At 36.5% G+C, this 22124-nt stretch overlaps 1 protein-coding gene across 1 annotated transcript; it reads left to right on the top strand.

The window, feature by feature from the left end:
* The first annotated feature begins 790 nt into the window (after positions 1-790).
* LOC115928633 (hydroxysteroid dehydrogenase-like protein 2) lies at positions 791-21365 on the top strand. The gene is made up of 10 exons (XM_030996167.1): positions 791-873; positions 7853-8016; positions 8648-8791; positions 9629-9698; positions 10291-10394; positions 11686-11787; positions 13168-13371; positions 14320-14532; positions 15839-16234; positions 18582-21365. The coding sequence occupies exons 1-10, from the start codon at positions 860-862 to the stop codon at positions 18818-18820; spliced, it is 1650 nt and encodes a 549-aa protein (XP_030852027.1). The 5' UTR covers positions 791-859; the 3' UTR covers positions 18821-21365.
* Positions 21366-22124: the final 759 nt, after the last annotated feature.

Genomic DNA, 22124 nt, shown 5'->3' with positions numbered 1-22124 from the left:
CTCTGAATTAAGTTTTCCCCCCCCCCTCCCGCGCAAAGCGCGGAAGCTTTGGCGTTTCATTAATTATAAGGGAAAGGAGACGATTCTTTGTACTATTCTCGACTCTTTATCCTTGTCTGAATTCAGTTTTTCCCCGCCCGCGCGTAGCGCGTAAGCTTTGACGGTTTATTAAATTATTAGAGGAAGAAGACGAATCGTTGTACCATTCTCGTCTCTTAATTCTTGTTTGAATACAGTTTTCCCCCTCCCGCGCGAAGCGCGGAAGCTTTGACGTTTCATTGAATTATTAGAGAAAGAAGATGATTCGTTGTTCCATTCTCGACTCTAAATCCTTGGCTGAATTCAGTTTTTCCCCGCCCGCGCGTAGCGCGTTAACTTCTGACGTTTCATTAAATTATTAGACAAAGAAGACGATTCGTTTTACCATTCCTTGTCTGATTTCAGTTGCCCCCCTCCCGAGCGAAGCGCGGAAGCTTTGACATTACATTAAATTATTAGAGAAAGAAGACGATTCGTTGTACCGTGGTAGGGGGGGCCGCGGCCGTTTCGGCCCCCCCCCCCCCCTGGATCCGCCACTGAAAATGGCTGTGATTTTGCTAGTGATGAATATTTTGACACCACATTTTCAAGAAACCCTTCAATTATGATTTTCTTACAATATTTTAGCCCTTTTTTCTGGGCTTAGGCTAGTCATAACTCCCAAGGTTTTTTTAAAACAAGTTTAGATATTTTCACCGTGCAAAACGCAGCAACAGCGCCCTTTAAAGATACCGTAACGCTTATCAAACCTTCGTCGTCGCGTCGCGGTAGATTCCGATTCACAATTACAGAATCAGAGGGACCAAACATTGTTTCTAAAATGATCAACACCGGGTAAGTTACGTTTTAATGGGACATTAATGTAAACACATGAATGGAGGCTGTCTTAAATATTTAATTGGATATATTAGTATATTGCTAACCTGCATTTTACGCATGATATATGATAATTTTGTTTGACGATTCGTACACCTAGGCCTACAATACAATAGACCCCACATGTGTACGAGTACGATCCAGGGCAGCGCCAGCGGGTCAGGCTCACGTTCACCGAAGGAAGGTGTGCCAAGATGTGGGCGGACGTTGGGCCTGTCTGGGACTGGGAGCGCGCTAGGGAGCAGAATTTTGCGGATCACCACTGTCTAGCATCTTCTGCGCAACGCAATTAAATTAATGCCAAAATGCAGGAAGGGCTTGTAAGACATAACTTTGTCAAATTGCAAAGGGAACCGAGTGTGAATGAATGTTAGGCATGCATGGAAACTTCGCTGGGAAAATTGACTGGTTCGATGATGTCTGCAAATCTATGCCACGCCCACACACTCACATCATTATCAGTCATAGAAGTTAGTGGCATCACTAGGGGTGCTGTTATCGTGTCTTGCCACTAGGTATATCGAACCCCACTATACGATCGTGATTTGCGGGATGTTGCGTTTATCGTCTCTTCACGATTCAAAATAAAGGCCTTGTCTCTGCGCAACTGCTTTGCACCATGTGACCCTGGAAGCAGACAGTTTCTCGGAGGTCAACTACACACACATCCTTGTACAACAACATGACACAACACATGGCGCACGCTAGCCTCCGAACAGGAAATTAACCTGGGAGGTCCAAATTGCACATGTATGTGGGGTTCAAAACAGCTTTGCGTTTATTATCTCTCAGAAACGTGATTCTGGCTGTATGTCACATTCAAAACTCACCTTTTTTGGCGTTACAATATGCCCATATCTAAAGACATTTGACAAAGGCTTTGCGTTTATAACCTTAAAAATTTGCCTGAAAGACGTTTGAGAAACCTGATTCCAGGCAAAAATTGGTCAAGAAACGCACCCTATGATTTGTGTTATGAAAAAAAATGGACACCCTGTCTTGATTGACACTCATATATCTCAACACCACTGTACAAAACTTTTTCTCTCAAAATCAACACTTTCATGACAATTGATGACACCTGAATAGCAGGAAAATACAATCAATTCAACTCACGGATGTTGGAAAAAATATTTTCAAAATTTAATTCAGAAACCTATTCAATGTCAATCCTGGCGAAGAGTTACTCTTGATTCTTGCGCTCTTAATTGGTGTAATAATAATACATTATATTTTTTAATAATAGTGTAGTAGTTCAAGGGATGGTTATGCCTGGTTGCAATGGAGATGACTTAGTTATATTTGATTATTTTAATTAGTGAGCCTGACAAGAGTAGAATGTACAGTGTCTTTGGAGGATATCACATTTGAAATGGAAGAGCATATTCTGGTAACAGTTTATTGTTAGTCTTCAGCATGCCTCTCGCCAAGAAATTAAAAACGCGTGGCGCGACCCGAGGGAAAATTTCACCCCCCCCCCCCCAAAAAAAAAAAAAGTAAAAATTTGATTTTTTTTTTTTTTTTTTTTTTTTTTTTTTTAATTTAAATTTATTTTTTACAAGTATTACAAGTAATTTGATGAATTTTTAATACCATACCTGCCAACCCTTACGAATAATTCAGAATATTCTGTTTTTGGGGGATTTCTAGGACCAAAAAATCCGGAATTTTCTGATTTTTCAAAAAAAAAAAACCAAAAAAAACATTGATTTTTTTTTTTTTTTTTTTTTTTTTTTTTTTTTTAAAAGAACGCGTGGCGCTAGGTCGGGTCCGTCAGGAACGCGTGGCGCGCGCGCCACGCGTTATCTGTGTACGCGAGGGCCATGCCTGGTCTTCAGAATGATCAGGTATCCTGAAAAATTTGACAACACCATTAACATATATTTAGCCTTATACTATTAAGGGCAAAATACCGGCCTTGTCCAGTAGACTTCATACACAAGTTTAAATCCATATAACTGATGAAATGTTTAAATAAAAATTGAATTTTATCCATCCTTCGCTGTAATTTTTTCAATGAAGAATAATAATACTAATACAAAAATAAAAAACAACTATGCAACAAGACAGTGTAAGACAATAAGAAGGTAAAAAATGTTCACTTACAGATATTTTTAAGAAGGAAAGAGAAAACATTAAGTAGTAAGTGATGTAATAATATTTGAATTTTTCAAGAAAACTTAGGTAAAACTGGGCAGAATACACATCTAAAATTGGGGCAGAAGATCGAGAGGAAATTCTGATATGTTTTTGTAGTTCTGATTGACAGATTTGTTAACACATTCAGGGAATAATTTTCCTCAAATTTTTTGATTAGCAATTTCAGGCGATGGATAAATATTTCAAATGAAATTCTGTACATTTCTATGGAAGAAAACTGCTACACAAAAGATATTTTGTATAGCAGTCATGCAAAAATGCATAGCAAATTGCGATGCGATACCAGGAAAATTATTCCCTGACATTGGATTTGATATGGGGAGGGGTGAGTCTGCAAACACAGGCTCTAATTTACACTTTAACAGCCTACTGTAGTCTCATTGTGCAGACACTGTACAGTATGCAAAACGCCGGATGAGCGTTTGTGCCTGAAAACTAGGGAGAGGGTGGGTAACTTATGATTTCCTCTTTATTGACTCATACTCATAGTCATACTGTGTACTGGTCATGCTTGTAATTCAATTGCATACTTAAGAATAAATGATGTGCCTGCAACCTTTATATTGTTGGTACCAGTAAATGTTAAAGTCTAAGACTAATCCCATTTACCATCAATAGTTATACTCTTTTCACACTTGTTTTGCTTAACCCCGTACTTTGCTTAGCCCCGTACTATCCTTAACCCCGAACTAACTTATTTGGCTTTTCACACACGCTTTTTTAGTCCTCTACTAAGCGCCTACCCCGGAATAAGAAAATTAATGCTGTTCTCACTGCAAATCGTTGGCCCCGTACTAGCTATATTGCGCGAACATTCATTAATTCGCTCCATTGCGTAGTACCGGACTACTTTTTGTTTCTGTCAGGGGTTAAGCAAATTTGTGCTATTGTGAAAACAGTACTAGTGGACTGAATGCTTAAAACAGATGCATTTATGGATTAAATGCTTGCATGTATAAATATATGTGTAGTCAGTCACTCCATGATTTTGTAGAGTCTGTGTCTATCTGGCGAGAAAAGGCAAGATAAGATTTGAAGTGGTAGAAGAATGTGAATTTAATGTGATTACCGGTAGGCCAAATTAAAAAAAAAATGTGTTTAGTGTCCTGCCTTTTTGAAAAATAGGAAGGAGGCCCTTTAAAAAAAAAAAAAAAAATTTCAAGATGCCCGCCAGCATTTATGCTTTTAAAAAATTTAAACTTCAGGAAAATATCATTTTAGCAGTATGTTTTTCATGTTTTATCATTAATTTTTTTTTTAAGGAGCAGGCGCACCCCCCCCCCAAAAGGAAGCAGGCGGAGACGCTTAACATGATTTTTTTTTTTGCAATGGCCTTAATTCTGTCCTCTCCCTGCATGTACCAAATATTGTGCTTAGTTAGGCTATGGTTTAACATTTAACATGCATTTGTGTACAGTACTTCCTGTCAGCAATGGTTTGAGGCAGTCTGAGGCAGTCTGAACGGCTTTGCAAACAGTAGCTGAAAATGACCTTCAGGATTTATTTGCATTCAAACTGATATGCTCACTGACTTTGGTACACGTAAGATAGACCTAAGTACTCCATATCTATTCATGCTAGTGTGCTGAACTTGAACTAGTGGACAGAAAATGGAAATATATATTGCAAAGAAGATTCTATTTTCTACAACCAAACTTTGATACCTCAAAGAGCCCATATGCATTTAGCCTATTTACATGTTCATTGTAAGGACCCACTCTCCCAGGCCCAGTACCTATGCATTGTAATACATTGTATTTTATAAAGTAATATTAAACACTAAATGGGCATTTTTAGAATTTAAACCATATTTAATACATGAACTATGTTTATAATATTCAATCGGTTTACCTATATGATTTTTGTGAGTACCTTGTTAACTACTGTAAGATTGCTAAAACAAGTATAAAAACTGTTATTTGGAGAGGGGGGGGGGGGGGGGGGCTTGCTCATCATAGCAACAACTAATGCATTCATAGGGAATTTACCCATTGGCGTGGGGGGAGGGAATCCTACATATAAAGTAATCTGGTCTATTTTAATGTTGTATATATTGACGAATATGAAAGATACTTTCTTTAAAGTTAAGATATTTTAAAAGTAGATTTCAAATCATGAATGCATTGTTGTCATGGTAAACATGACATGGTAGGAATCATTAGCACCTTGTTATTTCCTGTTTCTACGAGTTCACATGTTCAATGAGTGATAAACTTGAAAGTAGAAATAATTCCTTTCAGTTACAGGGCTGTTGATTAAAGAGAAAAAATAGTTTACTAGTATTTGAATACCAAAAAGCATTTGTGCAATATAGAGGATATTTTTTTTTGTCATGTACAGTATAATGTATTCATGGATTTATTTATTTATTTGAACATATTTCATCAGGATAACAAGATCAGAGAGGACTAGTTTACATCCTGGTCCTGAATATTAAAAGCTTACACTAAAACATCAAAATAAAAATACTCATGAAGTCATGATAAAAATATTTAGCGACCACAATCTTGAGTAGAAACCAAGTAGAAATTACATGATATTTACTTAAATATATAAAAACACAACAATGGAATCAAATAATCAACTAATCTTTTTAGAATCAAATTCTGTCACACTACAAAATAACCTTATATCATGAAGTACCAAACTAAACTTAAAGCAGAAAGAGCAGTAACAACGATATTACAATAATAATATTCATAATTAACAGAAATAAGTTTTCTTATTCATGTTTTTAGAACAGTCTGTGGAATGTGCATTATGTAGATTAAAGGGTACTAAGTTATTCCATGCTTTGCCGCCTGCATAATGTAGACTATTCTTGAAAATTTCAATATTAGGCTTGGAAACGACAACACTCGTTGAGTAAGCCAATCTCGTATTCATTGGCTGCCGATCAAATACCAAGTCATTAGCATTGTACAAACGTGATGGAGCATAGCCATGGATACAATTATACAACATACAAGCATGAAAATAGTTCTGTCTTTCTTCTAAAAACCTGCTATTTCAATCTTTTAATAATATCAAGTTCCTTTCAACTATTCTTGCTACTTTTTTGTGTAAATCTAAGGATAATGGTCTTGTATACAGGACAATTCCCCAATACTGAACAATTGCGTAATCTAATATACATGTACATGTAGGTTGGATTGTACATTTATATTTCATATGCTAACAATTTACTGAGCTTCTTCACATGCATGTTCCAGGTTAAGTTTTCATCAATTTCAATTCCTGAATACCAAATACTTTGTTCTTGTTTGATTTTATTGCCATCCAAAGAAATGTTTAAATCCTGAATAGTTTGTGAGTTGCGTTTCAATAACATACTTTTTTTCAATATTAACTTAGACAGATTCTTAGATTTAGACAATTTCTCATGACTAATAAAACAAATTGTTTTCTGCCAGGCAAGTAGTTACTAAACCATATCAACTCATTATTCTAAACACCATATCTTTCCAATTTGTGCAGTAATACTTTTTTAATCAATACAGTAAAAACATTTCTATATATTGAGGAAACAAGTACCGACCATTTTGCGTTCATTAAAAGAATCATACCAATCATCTAATATCTTATGTAAACTCGTAGTTGTCGAGTGGTTCGGTAAGAAAGCATATTGATCAATATTTTAGAAAGTTGTGTTTTTGAAGTTATCAAAGGATTTGACTCTTGACTTCTTTCTCCAGTAATTTTGCTAAATGACATACCACAGAGATGGCCCTAAAGTTAGTCATATCACCCTGTGTGTGTGTGTGTGTATTGGGTTTTTACAGATATTTATTAATCAGATATGATTGTTTACGTCTGTGGACCGACCTTTAATGTCACCATCCGAGGACGTGACTCTGTTCCGAACCTGCGTCCTCGGCTGAATCAGCTTGTAACTTCCATTGTTAGCTGGATTACAATACAGGCGCACCCAAATCCCCTTTACCCTTATAAATGGGAGCAGTTCGAGCAATCTTCCAGTCTTCCGATATACATGTATATCCACTTGACAGACTTTCATTAAATAATACACCCAAAGAAGTCCTTATATAAGGCGATGCTATTCTTAGTACTTTGGTATTAAAATTTATTCATCCGTAGTGAATGCATCTCCCTTTACTGTCAGATAAAATGTTCACTTTTTACAGTACAGTCAAAGCTGTCTTTAAAGTCCACCCAAGGGAAAAAGGAAAAGTAGCCACTGTACAGTGTGAGTCAAAAAAAAGTTTACACCTAGAAAATTGCTAATTATTTTAAAAGTCATCTATGAAAAGTAAATTAATATACCGGTACCATCTTATGAAAGATTGTTTCATCCCAAATCATTTGGTATCATTTTTGTGAGGTATGGATTCACGCTTGAATGAACAGGAGGCATTGATTGCGAGAGTGCAAAAATCGACTTGCGCCAAAGTTACTTGTGTGATGTTTGAATAAAACAATTTGGATTTGGGTATCAATTTGGTCCTTGCAGATCCAAATAACATTCCTTACAAAATTAATCATGCCACACATATCAAATATCGAATATCAAATATCAACAAACATGTGTGCATGCGTGTGTGTGTGCATGTGACCTTGCTTCTGCAAAAAGCATATGAAATGCATTTCATTTGATACATTCAATTCATTCTCTCACTTCGCTTATCCCAACATAATACATGCTGTAAGCATCACTTTGGCGCAAGTTGATTTTTGCACTCGTGTCGTGTAAGCTTCAGAATATTACTGTAGTCCCACGCGTTCACATTTTAGTTTGCTTTCTTTCCACCGCATGCAGGAAACTAGCCGGGCGGACGCTGTTCATTACAGGAGCTAGCAGAGGCATCGGGAAGGCCATAGCGCTGAAGGCTGCCAGAGATGGAGCCAACGTCGTCATTGCTGCCAAGACTGCAGAAGCTCATCCAAAACTACCAGGCACCATCTACACAGCCGCAGAAGAGGGTAGGTTGGGCGATAGAACCTGTGGAGATATGGCACTTTGTCGTGTCAGTGAAGCATTGAAAGTTGGTCGTGCATCTCAAACAGTAAATTTACAAGAGATTGCAAACAAAATGCATATCCAGGATTTAAACGAGTACTTGCCATACCTTATGCCCTGCACTTTGCACTTTATACAGTATGGATATTTTAAATATTTTCTATGGAGAAACATGAAATAAATAAATTTGCTCATATGTAACAAATAAAGATCTGCTTGCATGGATAATCATAGGGTTGAGAATTGTGTTGAAACTTTCTTAATTAGTATAAGTCCTTTATCAGATTTTCCTGAAATTTTTACTGATTTTTTTCCCCTCCATTTTATTCATCTCCCCCCCCCCCTCATTTTTCTGCTTCTGTGATTACAGCGGAGACTTCCCCTTTGAGTTCACTTTAACTACATGATTGGTCTTTTATCTCATAATTCATATTTTCTCTGTTTTGGTGTATGTATTGGAAAAGATTAGAGGGCAATACCTGTCATATTTACTGGATATCAAAGAAGAATTCAAAGTGGTTTTCTAAAAAAACTCAAGTTCAATTTTTTTTCTTCTTTTTCTTTTTCTTCCCTCTCTGTGTATGGTGTCTGTAGTGGAAAAACTTGGAGGGAAATGTCTGCCATGCATTGTGGATATCAGAGAGGAGTCCCAGGTGATTTCAGCCGTCGAGGAAGCCGTCAAGAAGTTTGGAGGCATCGATATTCTAGTCAACAACGCTAGTGCCATCAGTCTTACAGGTTAGTATGCAAATTTATGGGAGATAAATATATATAACGTATCATTTATTTTAATGATAATAATATTCCCCTTTTATATAGCACCCAATACATCGTTGTATCGCTATACAGATATATTATTACCCCGGTCATCGGATTCAGGCTTATCTGCATACAATGTATGCACATTCTCCACTCCCTGTGGTGTTGATTTTCAGGCTATTCCCTTATTTGAAGCTGTGACACCACTTCCATTTCAGGCTCTTTCTGACCTGTTCAGACTATAAATTATACAGTATTTATAGTACTCCAACATATATGTAAATCCACTCTTAATACACCGAATGATAACCATTTTCTTTGATTCAGTAAGTTAAAGTTCTAATTTACCACATCCATAGCATAAATCTATTTTAATACATGGTTCACTACAAGTAGGAAATAAATCTGTTATTATTCTTAAATTCTTAGATCTCTGTATGAGAATATGAACCGGTAGTTATTATTATTACACCTTGCACTTGATCGAACAAAAATAGGAATCAACTGTTTTCATATGAGAGGTGTTGTGGTCTAGTGGATACATAGTCATACCTTGGATCACATTTGGAGTCCCACCACAGTCCTAATGTCCTTTGGCAAGAAATTCCTCTACATTTGCCACACTGGATGCAGGTGAGGTGAATGGGTACCTGGCAGGAATTAATTCCTTGAAATGCTAGAGCGCCATAATGGCAGCCATGCTCAAGTCGGAGTAATAATTGTGGAGCGCCAGGAGTTTCAAGTCTGACAGACATGAGCGCTATACAAGAAATCCTCTATTACCGGTATTGTTATTATTATTTTTGTTTTACCTAGATACTGACCACACACCAATGAAGAAATATGATCTCATGAATTCTGTCAATGCAAGAGGGACATACATGTGGTAAGTTATCAAACTTAACATTTCAAAATTTCACTGAAAGCTTACATGGAAAAACTAGAGTGAGGGCACTATAATGCTTGTAGTTTATTGTATCAGCCTATCAAAAGATCATTTGAGACTTTGTTGGAAAGTGCTTTATAAGCATAGTTTTTATCAGTATTATTATCATTATTTTTGTTACCGATGTTAAGTCTACATTAATGTGCAATGAAATGGAGAACGTTGCTGTGTATTTGGTTATCAGTCAATGAATTTACTTCATTTGACTTATAGGCAGGAAGTTGATCTTTTAAATCCCAGCCATTTGTATCTTCCTACAATCTTTGACTAAATGATATGCTATGTGGGGAGATACAATCTACAATCTCCCTACTCAAATGTAGATGATTAAAATCTTCTGATTACAGAGAAGTCCAGTCATACGTTGGCTTGGTATTAAAAAAACTAGGTTCACAATTTCAAAGTACACTTTCTGAATACATAGAACATAATGCAAATATTAATAAAAAATTGATATCATTATCACTAATATTTATCACTACTTACTTTATCTTTGTGTGTTATCTTGTTTTGTTTCTAATTTTAATTTCAGCTCCAGAGTTTGCCTTCCATATCTCAGGAAAGGAACAAATCCACACATCTTAAATCTTAGTCCACCTTTGAACTTTGAACCCAAATGGTTCAGAGGTCACGTAGGTAAGTGATCAATATAAGCATTATTTCCAGTGCTGTGCTCATTTAAAATGCCAGGACCTTGAAGTAAAAGAATAATGTTTCCAGTGCTGTGCACATTTAAAATGCCAGGACCTTGAAGTAAAAGAATAATATTTCCCATTTGCCATGGTATACTATCAGAGTAAGGAGTGTTTCACAAAGACTAAGATCGACTTTATGTTATACTTAACTATGGCAGGCCATTCATGCCACTGGTTGCTCTCATCATTATGATCTTTAGATAATATTTTCTTTTAATAATGAACTATCAATTTCTGTAAATTTGTGACTATGATTTGTACCTCCCTTGAGAGACCAATGACTGTAAATGGTGAGAGAAAACAGTCCCCTGTTTTATCAAGTCTTTATTGTAAAAGAACTTGTAGTACAAACAGTCAAACCTGCTTTTAGTGACCACCTGACTATAAAAACCACCTGACTATAAAAACCACCTGACTAGAAAGACTACATTTTCTGTTTTGCCCTAACTAGTGTCTTTCATTGAAATGTGTACTAAAGTGACCTTACACCCCTGCCTATCAAGACCACTTTAAAACAAAAAACTTTGTTGAGCGGTCTTTATATACAGGTTTCACTATAGTTATCTGGACTATGGTCCCATTCTGGACTCATGGCAGGTCGTACCAAAAAAGCTTTTATTGCAGTAATGTTTTAAGGTTGTATTTTTACTATAGTATAGCGACAAAGAACCCTTATCTTACAAAACAAAATATTATTTGATGCTGCTTATAAGTGTTGGCTTGCATGGTGATGTAGATATACAGTAGGCTTGCGGTTGCACCATGTGAGAGAGAGGGAAGGAATTTCGAGAGTCCTTTTCAGGACTCCCCAATCCTCCCTCTCTCTCTCACATACAAGATACAAGATATTTTATATGGTCTTTGCAAACAAGTTATATAGAAACTTGGTTTCCATTGGCATTACAGTAATATTCATGAAAATACATAATTACAAGAAATAAGTACATCACGTTTATAGAAATACATGTAGATGAAATAAGGAACAAATACATGCAAAAGATAATGAAGCGACAAAAATGGTCATTGGTACTTCAAATCATGAGTTTCAAAATTAAGTCTCGGTCATTGGTATTTCAAATCATAATAGTTTCAGTATGGTGCAACCGCAAGCCTACTGTATACAAATATTATTTGGTGCCACTTTAAGTTATTCCGTATAAAACCATGGAACATTAGACTGATCTTTTCTGTCTGTTCCTCATCTTCTCAGTATCTTGTTTGTTTGATTTCAGCCTATTCGATTGCCAAATATGGAATGTCTTTATGTGTACTGGGAATGGCGGAGGAATTCAAAGCAGATGGGATAGCCGTCAATGCACTGTGGCCCAGAACAGGTAAGACATTCAGTCACTTTCTTATAGAGTGGTGAAGTGTGACGTCATCAAAAATCTATTTTTGGAATTTCTCAATTTTTTCTTCATTTTCCGAAAGAGCATAAAAAATGATGTCCAAATGTCAAAAACCAATTGAATATGTTACGTATTGGCTGAGATATGACCATCAGAATAAATAGATTTCCTATAGGAACTCAGTGTTATATTGCTCTGGTTCATAACATTAGGAGCCAGAGAAATTCCCAAACCAGTGAATTTAGGTTTTGATGATGTCTCAGCTTTGGTACCCTATTGCTACAGCAGGGTTGACAAGTAGTCCCATAGTCGAAATAGAACACTAACTAATTTCTTTTTCGGGTAAGGACATTTTTGAAAAGAATGCTGACAAATATGGAACTACCGTTACCGCTTATAGTTACTCCATGGTCAATTTTCTACGTTATTGAAATTCCTAACCTCAACCCGTTTATTCAGAATTATTTATTTTTTTCTCAAAATTACGGTAGTACCGGTACGTATTTTCTACATACCGTATTTGCCGGCGATAAGGCCGCAGCGCCGTATAGGCCGCACCCCCAATTTTGACATTAAAAAAAAAAAAAAAATCTTTTGCCAAAGTCAGGGTTCGATCTCTTGCGTACAAATGTTGATGTGACTAAAATCACCGCCTTAAACCGCTCGGCCATCACGCACTGATACCATACACTGCATTTTTCTGTGATGTAGTCATTGAAATGGATTGAAAATGGCGACTTCGCATGCTGGATGCTTCGCGGCAGTTCCGATAAACGGGCCCTTCTTTTACTTTTGCAATGCATTGGCACAAACTTAGATCAAAATCTATCGGCAGATGTTGTTTATGGAAGTTTATTTTTGTCTTCATGTCAACAAAGCAAGTTAAAATTGTTGGTAAGATGTGTGGAAATGTATAGTTATTGTAACGTTCGTAGATCTAGTCCCATATGTACAAATTTGTGCTGGTTTTGACTTTTTTTTTTTTTTTTTTCAGTTTCGCCGTAAAGGCCGCACCCGACTTTTTTTATATTTTCTCTTCCAAAAATACTGCAGCCTTTACGCTGCCAAATACAGTAAATTCATTTTTTTAATGATTATTATTTTGTTTTTGTTGTTGCACATACGGCACGTCAACCCAATGCCCTAAAATGTTGACCATTACTTCAATAGAAAACTTCAATAGAGATGTATAAAGATAAATAGTAAACAAAAAAGAAAGAAGAAAAAAGTGAAAGGCGTATATATTCTCAAAAAGAATTAAACGCTGATAATACCAAAAGATATCAAGTTGAATTTGATAACATTTGTTATATCAGTGTTGATTATAATGAGGTTCCACCGTAATGTCTTTCCTTTACTCTGTAGCCATCTGGACGGCAGCCATGCAGATGATCGGAGGTGAGTCTGACTCTACAATGAAGAGTTGCAGATCAGTAGACATCATCACAGATGCTGCCTACGCCATCTTCAGCAAAGACAGTTCAACCTTCACAGGGAACTACTGCATTGATGATGAGATCGTCAGGGCAGAAGGCATCACTGATCTGGGACAGTACTCCTGCGTCAAGGGTATGTGAAGTAGACTTTGTTGTAAAGCCAATTAAGTTCTGGTAATGGCATTGTATTTCATTAGAGAAACTGGTTGAGAAGTAGTTCTATATACTGTATAAGCTGATATTTTTCGCATACAGATATTTTCTTTGTTTTAGTGCATTGTTTATCCTCATTACAATTAGGCCTATAGAGTGTCCCTGAAACAAGGAAGCCCAGATTTATTGATAAATTAATCAATAATTCTAAATTACTTATTGGTTAGTTTTACCATTATTGAAAAGCTTATTTTCTCTTCTTTCATATGACTCCTAAAACATGATCACTATCTCACGAATAACTGATTTTAGACGGCCTGATGAGATCTAGAGAGAGAGAACCCTGATTGTCCAAAATAAGTCGATGGCTTCAATGTTTGATTCATTATAGTTTTGAAAAGATAATAAGATTTTGGGAATATTTAATTATTGAAAATATACATCCCTTAAAAGCTCATATTCTCTTCTTTCAAGTGAGGCCATAATCAAGATGGAAGGATAACGCCTGACAGAGCAGGCAGCACACTTTGTAATTAGTCAGGCAAAAAAAAAATGCATCTGAGCAATTACATTATACCTTTTATACCAATGATAAGTTGTGCACTCAGTCATATGTGATCCTTCCATTATGATTATGGCATCAAATATAAGATGAAAATGCAAACTTGTAGATAATGTGTATTTTCATTAATCAACGAATAATTGTTGTAATTCTATTATTGCAAAATTATGTCCTGAAGTATGTTAAACTTTAACTTATATGTATTTTACTTTCTTTATTGAATCACTTGATGGTTGTATGCCCACAATTATACAATTTTCACACAACTGCACAAACAGTGTCATTTTTGACAGACATGGCGCATTATAAATGTCCACTATTATTATTATCAATAATCCAAAATCATTTTTTTGCTGGTTTGCGCAGGGGAACCTCTCCTCCTTGATTTCTTTGTGGACCCCGACCCAAAGGCCAAACCAGGAGAGTTCATAGATGCCATTGGGGCCGAAGAGGCGTTAGGAGGAGGAGGAGCTGAAGCTGGAGCTGGAGCCGTGCCAGCCATGTTTGATAAGATGGGAAGCATGCTGAGTGAGAGTCACGTCCAGAAGATTGGCGCTGTCTTCCAGTTTGAGCTATCAGGTATAATGAGGAGGGCAATAGATTTCTCATCCTTATTTAAAGAGAAGGTTGAGTTATGGGAAGAGGTGAAAATTTGGCGTTATCATTGTTATTATGCAAGTGTGGAAGAACATCAGATATAAGTGTTCCCTGAAAAGCATGGCTCTTCAAATGCCGTAATATTCTAAAATGACATGTAACAGCTTAAAAATCGGGACAGATTTTTATGCCACATGTTCGTGTAGTCCCATATACATATTTCTGTGTACAGTGCTTGTAACTTTACCAAGACTGGGCCAAATTTCTTATCATTTTGATGATTCCAGAACCTTGAAGTACACACCAATACTTATATGCTACATTTACATGATCAACCTTTTCTGATCACATTACCAGAACTCAACTTTATCTTTATGAGGTACTGATCATTCAAACTTTGGGGAGGGGGAGAAGTGGTTCATTAAATGTCTCCACTCTTGATTCCACATTGAATTCACTGGTTACTGTGACAGATTGGAGTATCTAATTGAAATGGTTCAAAATGCATTTAATCATATCTTATCGGTTGAACAGTTAACGACCCCCCCCCCCCCCCCCTCCATGTCGGGTAGTTGGGTAGGCATTGTATAAATCATTACATAACATTTGGATGATACTTTGACTTTACCATGTAAGAGATACATTATTGATTTCTGAATTGAATCAGGAACAAGGGTGACCCATGAGTCATCTCGTGTGAACTGGTTAATGACCCTAGTAAACCCATTAGTCATCTCGTGTGAACTGGTTGACCCTAGTAAAAAGTGGACAGATGCGGTGACTGAGATGGAAGGAAAATTATCTCTTAGCTCAGTAAACAATTGAAGAAGAAAAAAAATCCACTGTTAGTGGTTTAGAGGATCACCAGCAATTAATGTATTCATAGTCATAATTATCTTCACGAGGGCAGAAGTCCCGTATAGAGTACTGAATCTATTTTTAGAATTTCTCAATTTTTCTTCATTTTCCGAAAGAGCATCAAAAATAATGTCCAAATGTCGAAAACCATCTGAATAAATATATGTACTATGGGAACTCAGTGTTATATGCTCTGGCTCCTAATGGTCATATCTCAGCCAATACATCACATATTCAATTGGTTTTCGACATTTGGACATTATTTTTAATGCTCTTTCGGAAAATGAAGAAAAAATTGAGAAATTCGAAAAATAGATTTTTGATGACGTCACACTTCACCACTCTATACAGTCATAGCTATAAATAAACAGCCTCTAAATTAGTTTGTTTACACTCAGTTTCATTATCTCTCATTCCTTTCTGCCGACAGGTAACGAACCTGGAACATGGCACCTCGATCTGAAGAATGGCTCCGGATCAGCTGGCTCCGGACCTCCGACCAACGCCGCTGACGCGACCCTGTCCTTGGACAGCGCTGACTTCATCAAGATGTTTGAAGGGAAAATCAAAGCTACCGTTGCCTTCATGGGTGGCAAGCTGAAGATCAAGGGAGACATGATGAAAGCCATGAAGCTGGAGAAACTCATGGATGAATTCAATAAGCTTCCAGCGGCAGCGGCAGCACCCAAGGCAGAGCCCGTAGCAGCAGCAGCAGCGTCCGGAGGCAGCGGGGGTCAGATAGATGTAATGTTCACAAGGATACGAGAGCTTCTGAGCGAAGAGATGGTCGGGAAGATTGGAGCCGTCTACCAGTTTGACGTCTCGGGTAAGGTCACTTACAGTCTGAGTAAACCTAGATAAGACCACCTTGTACATGCTAAAATCTTGTTATGTCAGACTAAAAAAAAAAACACGACAAAAAATAACAAGCTGCCAAATTCTTATTGTTATAATAGGTTTCACATAAAAGTTTTCTTTATCATAGGGTTCTTCTTCTCTCCTTTGTTTGTTCAGCATGAGAAGTTTTAAAATGTATTTTACAGTCATTAGGTAATAGAGGTATACTGGAGATGGACACACAGTTGCTTTCAAGTCTGTATTCAATTTGATAACAAATCAACTTTCTGGAGGACTTTATATAAATAAGGAACACAATATTGTTGTTCTGATGTACGTGGTATTTGGCAACAAATAGTAATGCAATCTTAAATATGCATAATGGAAGAATCTCTGTGAAATCTTTTCTGAAACCAGCTTTACTTCCATAGGCACTTCTGTTACTGTTGAAATTTTGCACAATTTATAGGTGAATTTTTTTTCTGACCTCAAATTTTTTAAATTTTATATAGAAGTACTGGGGGGTGTTGCCAATCTGCCAATCAACGAAACCTCATACAATGTATGAACATGACCTACATGACTTTAAGTTGGACTTAACAATGGCAGGCTGTTCATGCCACTGTTTGCACTCACCATTTACTGGCATTGGTCTCTCAAGGGACGTACAAAGCTACAGAACTTACATGTTTATAATTCATTATTGAAGGAAAAAATACTATCTAAAGATCATAATGGTATGAGCAAAAAGTGGCATGAACGGCCTTGCCATAGTTAAGTCCAACTTAAAGTCGATCTTAGTCATTGTGAAACACTCCCCTGGGGGGTGTTTCATAAAGCTGTTTGTAAAGTTATGCATGACTTTACAAAAGACTTGTATATGAAGTGCCAGATAGGATGCCCAAAGTTTTGCCTGATATTTCCAATAACCTCAATTAGATTTTGGCAAAAAATATACTTTGCATTAAAATGTTTGTTATTATAATAAGAATGTTAATCTACATCTGCACAGTTCAACTTTAGATGATGCAGTTTGTAACGATTGAGCATCCCATTTGGCTTTTCATATACAAGTTGTTCGTAAAGTCATGCGTAACTTTACGAACAGCTTCATGAAACACCCCCCTGGTACATGTAGGTCTTGTTCATACATTGTATGAGGTATCGTTGATTGGCAGGTTGTTTATTACACAGGAAATACTTGAGTGAAATCTACCCAAACAGGTGTGTAACAATAGCAGGCATAGTAGCTTGTAGATTACAGGAAATGTAAAAAAGAAATCAACATCTGATGAAGTTCTTGGTCAGAAATCATAAACAAGGAGGAATGTGTATTGACTTAAGGTTCCAAAGGTCACCAGGAGGGCACTGAGAATATGAATGAAGGTCATGTTTTAAAGGTAAAGACCAGTTATGATTGATGGGATTGCATTGTGAAAGAAACGTTGTTGAATTGATCAGAAAAGGTTGATCATCTAGCATATAAGTATTGGTGTGTACGGCAAGGTTCTGGTAAATGATAAAATGATAAGAAATTTGGCCTAATCGTGATAAAGCTACAAGCACTGTACACAGAAAGATGTATATAACTTGCCACACGTGCGCGACACATGCATTATATATATATATATCAGTTCCAAATAGATATAACCAAATATATCAATTAGTAGGCTGTTTCTCTGCAAAATTTGTATGATCACGTCTTAGTCCAAACATTCTTTCACATGGTTGGTAGTAAGAGCTTCCATTTCATTTTTTGAGAGGGGGGAGTTTCCAAAACTGGTCTTTACCTTTAAAAATAACTTTACATTGACCATAGTGTTAGATATGGCAGATGTAAGTGAAAATCCAGCAGAATTCGTTTTTCCCACTATTCCTTTTGTAGTTTAGAACTTGTAATTGAATTACTCATTATTTCTAAGTATCATTTGAGGGGTCCACACTTTTACAAGCATTGCTTTTTAGTGGACCCCTCTGTTTCCAATATGTATTCCTCAATTTTTGTAGATGTTTATAATTGATTTGTCATGTTTTGTTTGAAACATGAATAAATTGAATTGAAGTGAATTGAACTTAACCATGTACAGTCAAACCTGTTTATTGAGGCCACCAAAGGGAAACAGAGAAAGTGACCATCGTAGACAGGTTCTACAACACGCTTGTTTTTCTTCAGGGAGACAAAATACATGGCCACTATAGACAGGTCACCGTTGTATAAAAGTGGCCACTAGTAAAACAGGTTTAACTGTTATGAAAGCTTGCATAACAACTTTTAAGGTTGGTAGAAGCTTAAAAACTACATGTATTTTACAAGTTTTCCATCTTTCTTTGACCAGGTGAAGAAGCCGGAAGCTGGACCCTGGACCTCAAGAACGGTTCCGGATCCGCCAACGCGGGCGCTGCGGAGAACCCGGACGTGACCATGATCCTAGACACAGCTAACTTCATCAAGATGTTCCAGGGCAAGATGAATCCCACCATGGCCTTCATGGGCGGCAAGCTCAAGATCAAGGGAGACCTCGGGAAAGCCATGAAGCTCGAGGGTATCATGAAGAAGATGCAATCAAAGCTGTAGAACACTAAAGCGATTCAAAGTATTCAGTAGGACTTGCTTTCACACATGGCTCCACATTAACTGTTATGCCAAGGGGTCAGACTCTGTACATTAATGATTCATCTTTAAAGTATACCAGCCATCTAAAAATATAATTTGTGTACAGTTAGAATGTATAAAAACCAACCTCAAAATATCTTAACCGGGCAGTATACGAGCTAATGGTTGAGAGGTATGTAGTATGAAGCAGAACCCAAGACAGACTTTGGTTCTGTGTGGGCCATATTCTATGCCAGTGCATTGAGTAGTCTACTCGCTCTAATGGAAATGGGCATAAACTTGGCCCATAGATTCCAAGATTTTTTTTTTTTTTTTATCTTGCTTTTATACATTTTAGCTGTACACAATTTTTTTTTTTTTAGGTGATTGGTCCAAAAAGAGAGTTTTGCCATACCTCTTAATGAAATAATTGTGCAAATCTTAAATCCGTACACCCTTATATGTAATTGTCGACTTCTTCCACAATACACTTTTGCTTTGATTGCATTGATGTATGGAGAATTTACTTCATTTCCTGTAACTCTATTAAAGCTCTATGCTGCACCTGTAAGTTTCTGTTTATCTTGTATATGTAAATAAAAAGATTGATAATTTGAAGCCATTTGTGTTGTTCACAACCATTTTGATCAAATCGATATAAATACTAGTGAACTAAATGTGACTTACATCCACATACAGGGTAGATTTGGAATAGATAAAAACTTAAGGGCATTGATTATCTGCTTTTTGTAGTAACAATTGGTTAGGATACTATATGTAGAGCCTCAAGTAAAGTTTTAACTCTATTTCATAATTATAAATATTGTATTTAATGTTGCCATGATATGATTAAAAAATATTCCTTTATAATATCGGTTCCAGAAATCAAACAATGGAATTTTCTTAACCTATTGAAAAATAGCTTGATTCACACACATATTCAATAGAATGAAATAGACATTTAATGGGTTTCATCTTTACTGGGTTAGTTGTACACTGTGTCTTGATAATATGCAAGCGTGTTCCTGCATTTGTACATGAGCATTTAATATCTTTTAAAGCACACTAATGTCATGAGCGGACAAGGCCACACCAGAATTACAATACAAGAAACATCAATACATGTATTAGCCTTTCTCTTGTCCAGTACATATCATCTATCAGATTGGGGGCCAAGACGAAACAGATGGAGTGTATGCCTTAGCCATCATGGTGCAAACATGAATATGCATGAGATTGTGATCGAATAATAGGTGTACATTCATCATTCTTTGTTTTCACTAAAATGTGATATGCACAAATGATAAGTGACATTTCTTAGGAAGTATGTACGGTTGGATTTTACTTTACCTCAATATCATTATGTAATGATAAGAGTAATTTGTCAAGAATATGAGGCTTGTAAAGCATTCATTGTAAAGTATTCTCTATGCTCTAACATATTCTACCTCTGTTATCCTTTGTAAAATACATGTACTTCTTGATCTATCCTTATGGAGGGTATATTTTTCAATTCTTAATTCTGTCACCAAAGAAACAGCCTACTAACGCTTTTCTAGCTGAAATCAATTTGAAAATGGCACTTTTGGGGTCGTGTGGAAAATATTGTTTGCTGTATCATTTTGAAGTGTACATGTAAATTGTTTTTGTTCTTAATGGAGATGCCATATTCCAATTCTTAAATGAATTGGCATAATATCACTCAACTGATTTCAAAGATTTCTCATAGGAATTTATTGAAAAACAATTACTACATATTTATTTGATTAATTTAGGAAATGCAGTGCAATCGGTGTATTCCTTATCATTGTGGCCACGAAAAACACTTTGCAGTGCGTTTTCGTTCTGCACCGAGACAATCATTTGTAGATTACTTATACACATTCCTACTGAAGTATACAGAGAGGGGAATACCCTGTTTAGCCCCATTCTCATATGATGCAGGAAACTGCATCTTAAAACCAATACGGCCAAACAAAAACCATTTTATTTCTGAATGGCACTTAGGGATGAATAAAAAGGAGAGCTGTGTTCAATGAAGGCCCTGAAGTGTACTTACTTTAATATCTGTGTGTTGTAAGATACAGAAACGTGAAACATACAGTATATATATAGCCTATTACAATGTCAAGATTTTGAGGCAGTTGACTCGTTATGTGTGAACAAGGTCTTAGCTTACAACATTATCATCATAACCGAACATGAATGTACCGTCAAAATGTTTGAAATCTATTTTCAGAATCCCCTTGTCATTTCTTCGCAATTTGCCCCCCCCCCCCCCCCCCCACATTTGCATTTCATTTTGAAAATACTTGTACAATGAATTTATAACATGATTGAAAGAAATTACCTACAGGTTTCTTTGAATCAAATTTATTGAAGAAGAATTAAGTAACTTTGTACTCTATTATAATATATATGTTGAAATTTATGGACGAAAGTAGTATGGTTGAATTATTATTTGTCTTGCACAAATTGTTTTCAATTCTTTTGGTGCGGAATGTAATAAATCGGTTGAAATCAATAATCCAGTATCCCTCTCATTCTTGTTAAGTTTAGTTTTGTCCATTAGGAAAAAGCAACATCAAGGGCATTGACATTTTTTTAACCTGCTATAGAAATGTTATTACTCTGTTAGAAATCAATTTCTTGTTTAAAAATGTCTTGAAATTGAAACAATTTTTGGAAGGATTGAAACCACAGTGTTTCTTGCACATAATTTATATATAGCGGCGGATGACAGATTTCTGAAAGGGGGAGGGAAGCTAACGTTTGCAGGAGGTACACTGAGAGTGTAAACACGACTCCATCTGGGTGGGGTCCAGGGGCAGAGCCCTCGGAAGCTCTCGAGTTTTAGCAATAGACCAGTACCCGGTTAGCACATGTCCCAGATGACCCCGAATATCCACAGATCTACAAAACATGAAGAGGCCCAACTTTGTACATTTTGAAATAATCACTCCTACAGCGAAGGAGGTGCTACATAAAACAGCCTATGTTTCCCCTTTCCAAAGAATACTTCCACCTGTATATCATGGACTGCAGTACTTGTGCATGAATGAATATTGATTACATAACTTTCATGAGCACGTATCCAGTATTTTGTCTCCGTGTATTTCACAACTTGGTCTGCAATGACCTTTATCTGCTCATGCTCAGACTGCAACCGTGAACTGGCTTATTTAGAACCTACCTAGATAACCAACTTGAGCAATAGAAACACTCTTTCCCAAGGACAATTGTATACAATAGAGGGTTGTCTTGGGAACCACTTCTATATTTATGG

Source organism: Strongylocentrotus purpuratus, unplaced genomic scaffold (assembly GCF_000002235.5).
Source record: "Strongylocentrotus purpuratus isolate Spur 01 unplaced genomic scaffold, Spur_5.0 spur5_scaffold_3, whole genome shotgun sequence".
NCBI classification, from domain to species: domain Eukaryota; kingdom Metazoa; phylum Echinodermata; class Echinoidea; order Camarodonta; family Strongylocentrotidae; genus Strongylocentrotus; species Strongylocentrotus purpuratus.
The sequence above is the reverse complement of the archived record's forward strand: the minus strand, read 5'-3'. Positions and strand labels throughout refer to the sequence as shown.

Coding starts and splice junctions, on each gene's coding strand:
- LOC115928633 (XM_030996167.1), top strand. Junction 8,792..9,628: donor TAGTGCCATCAGTCTTACAG/GTTAGTATGCAA, acceptor TGTTTTACCTAG/ATACTGACCACACACCAATG. Junction 16,235..18,581: donor CTACCAGTTTGACGTCTCGG/GTAAGGTCACTT, acceptor TTCTTTGACCAG/GTGAAGAAGCCGGAAGCTGG.